The sequence below is a fragment of the Stegastes partitus genome, unplaced genomic scaffold, assembly GCF_000690725.1.
Source record: "Stegastes partitus isolate 25-593 unplaced genomic scaffold, Stegastes_partitus-1.0.2 Scaffold773, whole genome shotgun sequence".
In the NCBI taxonomy this organism is placed as follows: domain Eukaryota; kingdom Metazoa; phylum Chordata; class Actinopteri; family Pomacentridae; genus Stegastes; species Stegastes partitus.
In genome coordinates this window covers 281,750-286,878 of record NW_007578504.1, presented here as the reverse complement: position 1 = coordinate 286,878, position 5,129 = coordinate 281,750, and the positions used below count along the sequence as shown (strand labels likewise).

The 5,129-nt window shown below is 39.6% G+C and overlaps 1 protein-coding gene across 1 annotated transcript in view; it reads left to right on the top strand.

Moving 5' to 3' along the window:
* Nucleotides 1–4,095: 4,095 nt before the first annotated feature.
* Nucleotides 4,096–5,129, top strand: part of wwox (WW domain containing oxidoreductase) — a 146,714-nt gene continuing 145,680 nt past the window's right edge. Inside the window, exon 1 of the mRNA XM_008291956.1 lies at nt 4,096–4,277. Within this exon, the coding sequence (XP_008290178.1) occupies nt 4,171–4,277 (107 nt within the window). The 5' untranslated portion in view covers nt 4,096–4,170. The remainder of the gene's footprint in view (nt 4,278–5,129) is intronic.

The following is a 5,129-nucleotide window of genomic DNA, read 5'->3' as shown; positions in this document are numbered from 1 at the left end:
ACACCGACACACAAACACACACTTGACTACAGTTGGTCGGCCCACCTCCGAGCCCTCCTCCTTCTCCTGTGCGCATGCGCTGTGGCCGGGACGATAATACAGTGGCGTCCCAGCCATCACAGGAAATAATGGCATCAGGAGCTGGCGACATAGCTTGAAGATGTATCATGATAACATTATTACAATCCCCTCTATATAGGAAATTATTCACAAATAGTTATTACATTGTAAATATTTTTTTATTAATATTTTTAAACAAAGAAAAAAAAGTCAATTTGCATTTAACCCCTTTGGGTCAGTTTAAAGGACCCATAGGATTTGGATCCGCAGTAAGACAGCCCTGCTAGTTTTTTGTTTTTGTTTTTTTTCTTCGGTGGATTACCTATTTTAATAACAGCGCCTGTCTCCCTCTATGTAAATATTCCCCCTAAACAACTCCATCCTTCACTATTTTGAAGGGATCAAGAGCCACAGCCTTCTCTGTTTCTGTTCCACCCATTTTGACTGTGATTGGTTCAAAGAAATACAACAAGATAGATTATTGTCATCCTCATAGCAACATGACAGCGTAGTGTAGGCAGACCATTATATTCTGAAGAATAGGCAGCTAAAGCCAGACTAGCCCTGTTGTCTGTTTCAGCGTCTGTAGCTTTAAATGCAGCCAGGCGACTCTTAGCCACGCCCCCTTCGGGAAGAAGACTCTCTCAGCATCCATGATTGACAGCAGAGCAAAGTGGTTGATTGCACAACTGCTGACCTAGATGTGAATGAGTGTTCAAGACTCCCTTTCTACCACTCCACACAACTTCTGAGTAACCATTTTAAATGGAAATACAGTGGAATTCACATCAAAGCTGTTGTTTTTTTATATGATCTGGAACAAGTTTGTGAGTCAACGTTGTGGTTTTGAAATCTTTAGTCCTGCTGTACAGGGCCGCAGCTTGGAAATGGCTCTGAAGTGACTGCCGGTTAACATGTAGTTGTAATGGACTGCGTTTCAGTCGCTATTTCATACTCATTTTGTTGTCTGTCACCAGAGACAGAAAAAGTTTAATTGTGAATTTGGCTGCAGTAAATTGCAGTATATGTGAGCACAGAGAGCAGGAGAGAAGCAAACTGAAGTAAACACAGGCTAAGTTTGTTGAAAACACATCAACCCACCCTGTCCTTGTTCACTGCTTTCAGATTTGTCTGAAAGTTTTGGCCACCTCTGAATGTCCCTCAGCTTCATAGCTCCACAGAGCCTGGACCTTTTGGCATTCAAAGCTAATGGTAATATTAGCCATGGCAGTCCCACAATGTGCAAACAACAAAATGTTTCTTTTGTTATGGTGACACTGCCATTAAAAATGAAATAATTTACTGGATCTTTAGTTGCTAATATACTAAAAGTGCATATAGACTCTTGTGTTCAACATTCGATGGGCTTTGCAAACAAACACGGTGGACTGGAGGCAGCTGCTCACAGGATTATGCAGGCGGGATGATGAAAGTTTTTAGCATGATGACTATTGGTTCCTCATTTCCTGCTTAGAAACTCAACTAAACTCTTGCCAGCTTGTAAAGCTTGCAGGTCGTCTAGTTGAGAGGGCTCTAGAGAAATTACAGTAATAAGCCTTCATATTCTCACAGCTTCTAAATCAATTTCTAATTTCAAGTTTTTAACATGTACAAAACCCAGTGAAAATGCATTTAAACCATATGGGACTAGGTTTATCCTTGTTTCATTAAAGCCCTGCCCTTTGCCCCCACTGAAACATACATTTTCTGTCTGTGCAAAGCATCGTCTCATTTTTATTAACATTCTTTTAGTTCAATCTGTTATAGAACTTTAATCGATTAGATGTCAACTGTTGCATTAATTGTCAACTATTTTGGTTAATAAATTCATCTGAACAATTTTTTTGAAGAAAATTCTCTGATACCAGCTTCACAAATTTAAATATTGTCTGGTTTCGGTAATCCTCCGTAAGCTGAATATCTTTGGGTTGACCAGAAAACTGTGACAGGAATGTCCCAACATTTTCTCCCATTTTATAAACTACACAAATAATCAATTAATTAAGAAAGTAATTCACAAATTATTCTGTTACAACACATCATTTTTATCTGCAAAATAACTCTTGCTTTCAGAGAGATGTACTGCAGCGAGAAACGACAACATCAACATCTGAAATGTGGAGGAAACAGTACAGTGTAAATGTTATATGCGTTAGAATCAGACTCTTGCACAAGGCTTGAGGAAGTTCTAAACTTAGTTCATTCATACACACTGAACACCTGGTTGTTTCTAACACTGAAATTCTTGTCCTAACCTTGGTAACAGTCAAATGATCTTTACTGAGTAAGCTCCATCTGTTGATGAAGACTGTGATAAGGACTGGAACAGTTACAAGTAAGTACAGCTTGAGTCAGGATTAATTTGTCAAACAGCATCTCCTGTGTACCTTAGACTTGGGGTCACTGTCAAAAGCTCCCCAATCATTAGGCCATTGTGCTGTTTGTACATATTTATTGCCACTTTGAAGTGATGTTTCTTTATTTAGTCATCCTGGTTCCCTGTTCTCCAATGATTGTACAGCCATCACGTGGAGACATGATGACTCAGCAGACAGGCAGTACACCTGCTACAGGTGAACAATCTGGTTAACAGGCAGGTTAAGGAGCAGGAACAAAGTGAACGCTGGTGTTTCAGTATGCAAAAGAGCTACTGAGCTGAAAGGGAACAGCTGTGCAGGGCAGGTCACACAGGAAGTTGTCAAATTCTCACCTGTGGAAATTAATAATACAAACAGACGTGTATCAACTAGCATTTCTTATTTATAAAGTTATTTTTCTGTCTCAGTGTGGTCAGTCACAGTATACTTGTATGTGATTGTGCAAGCATTTGGAAGCAGTGTGGTCTCTGCTGATTGCTTTTTGTTTGGTCATTCATCACTTCTGGGCGTTGAGTTGCTGGTGAAGTGTCCTGATGACAGCTGTTGTCTCGTACAGGTTCAGGATTCTCTGCAGTTCAGACTGTCTTTGGCCCTTCAGAACGTCCTCTACATTTCTATTTAAATAGGTGATAAGATCCAGCAGAAGAACAAGCTTAAAGATTGCCTTAATTGTATGATGACCTTTTGTTTGTGTGTAAAAACAATTATATATGTACAAAAGTTACAATATTCTGATTTAACGCTTGCATTTAGGTGGAAGTGAAGTCAGTTTCCTCTTTGACAGATCTAAGCTCGGTGTTTCCCCTAACCTTAACTGAAACCTGACCTTCCACCAACTCTCAACAGTTTTCTCTGCCTGCTCCTGACACTTTGAATGTAACATCCTACACGAAAGAAAGCAGACTTTGCTGATGTAAAAAACCACAGACACCTCTCCATGCATTTGTATGCATTGTTGCATATTATGAACTGTCTTCTTTTTCTCTCATAGTTTGTGTTTTGTCCTCTCTCCCCCTATATGTCTCAGCAGGTTTTTCTGGCTGCACTTATCTGATCCGTGGCTTTCGGTCCCAGTAATCTGTTTAGTGTTTATGTTCTCTGGGTTCTTGTCTATTTTTCGTAACTTTTCTCGAGTCTCTGTCTTTCGTCTTCTCTCTCTCTTTGGCCTCACCCCAACAGGTTGAGTCATGGCTTTGTTGAAGGTCTCTTACTGTTAAAAGGAAGTATTTCCTCTTCAGTGTCACCAACAATTTTCCATGTATAATTTTGTCCCTTAACCGAAAAAAAAGTCAGTTATTTTGTTGAACTATAGAGTATTGTAGAGGCTTTTATATTATTGAAATTAGTCAGATACATTTGGTAAATTTTAAATTACCTATAATATTTGATTTAATCTGGCAAATTTATATTTTATGTAAATAACTCAGGTAAAACTATATAATAAAATAATACTGTAGGGTTTTTAACTTGGAAACTGAACGTAACGTTTCTCTACTGGACAGCGCTTTGGCTCAACAGCTGTTGTTTTATTTATTTGTTTAATATAAATAGCTGCGATTTGAGTTGTGACGCCTCCATTTCCCAAAAGGCCGTTCGGCTACGTCACCGTGTTGTTGCGGAAGTGCCGGGGAACGCTGTGTGTCTGTGACAGCTGCGTTCAGTCCTTCAGAGCAGATATTTCTCACCTGTTTCGTGTCTGTGCCATCATCGTTTTGATGAACACAGCTGAGTTATGGCAGCTCTGAAATACGCAGGAATGGACGATACGGACAGTGACGACGAGTTACCGCCTGGATGGGAAGAGAGATCCACCAAAGATGGTTGGGTTTACTATGCAAAGTAAGTGGAGCAAAACTGTCAACCAGCATGTCTGTGAATGAGTTTACCTGCAGATGTGTTTACAATAAAACCGTCACGTCGCTGCTGCCAGTCTGTGGTTATCACAGTTTGCTAGCTGCTCTGGTTTACAACAGCTCTGACTTCGGAGCTGATAGCGTGGATTATAATCAGCAGGGCTCACATTGTGTTCGATTTGTTGTTATAAAGGCTTTATACATGAGTAATTATTTGAAGATGTGGCTCTGTTGTTAAATTATGCACTAGATGCAGTGCTGCAGCTCAGAGGTTATGAAATGAAAGGTCTAACTTCATGACACAGCTGATCTTTGAATAGGAAATCCTAAAACTCTCATTGGGGCAGTGCATTAGGTTTTCACTCAAAACTAGGAAAAATCTATTGTGCTTTACCCAGAAAATTACAGAATTACAATGTCAGTTCTTTGCAATAGAATGGATCAAACACGATATGTGTTTTTTTTTTCTAATTTTGCTTTTAGCATCAATGTCTGATAATGATGTGATTGCATATTCGCAGTCTGTCTGATATTGACTGTCTCCTCTGCTGCTCTATTTGCTGTGTTTTTGTGTGGATATATATGTGTGTGTGTTGCATGTAACATTTACTTGAAGAGATTTTTTGTCATGCTGTAGCCCATCTGCTGTTATTATGATTGTACTTGGCTTTTCCATATGTTATTACACAGGCAAATGACAAAATAAAGGAAAAGCCTGACCCCTTGACCCTTTCAGTGAGGGAATCTAGTGGCTCTGTTATGTTATGGAAAGTATATTATCAATATGGTTTTGGTCAGGGCTGCAAGGTGGCTCGGTGGTTAGCACCGTCGCCTGCTG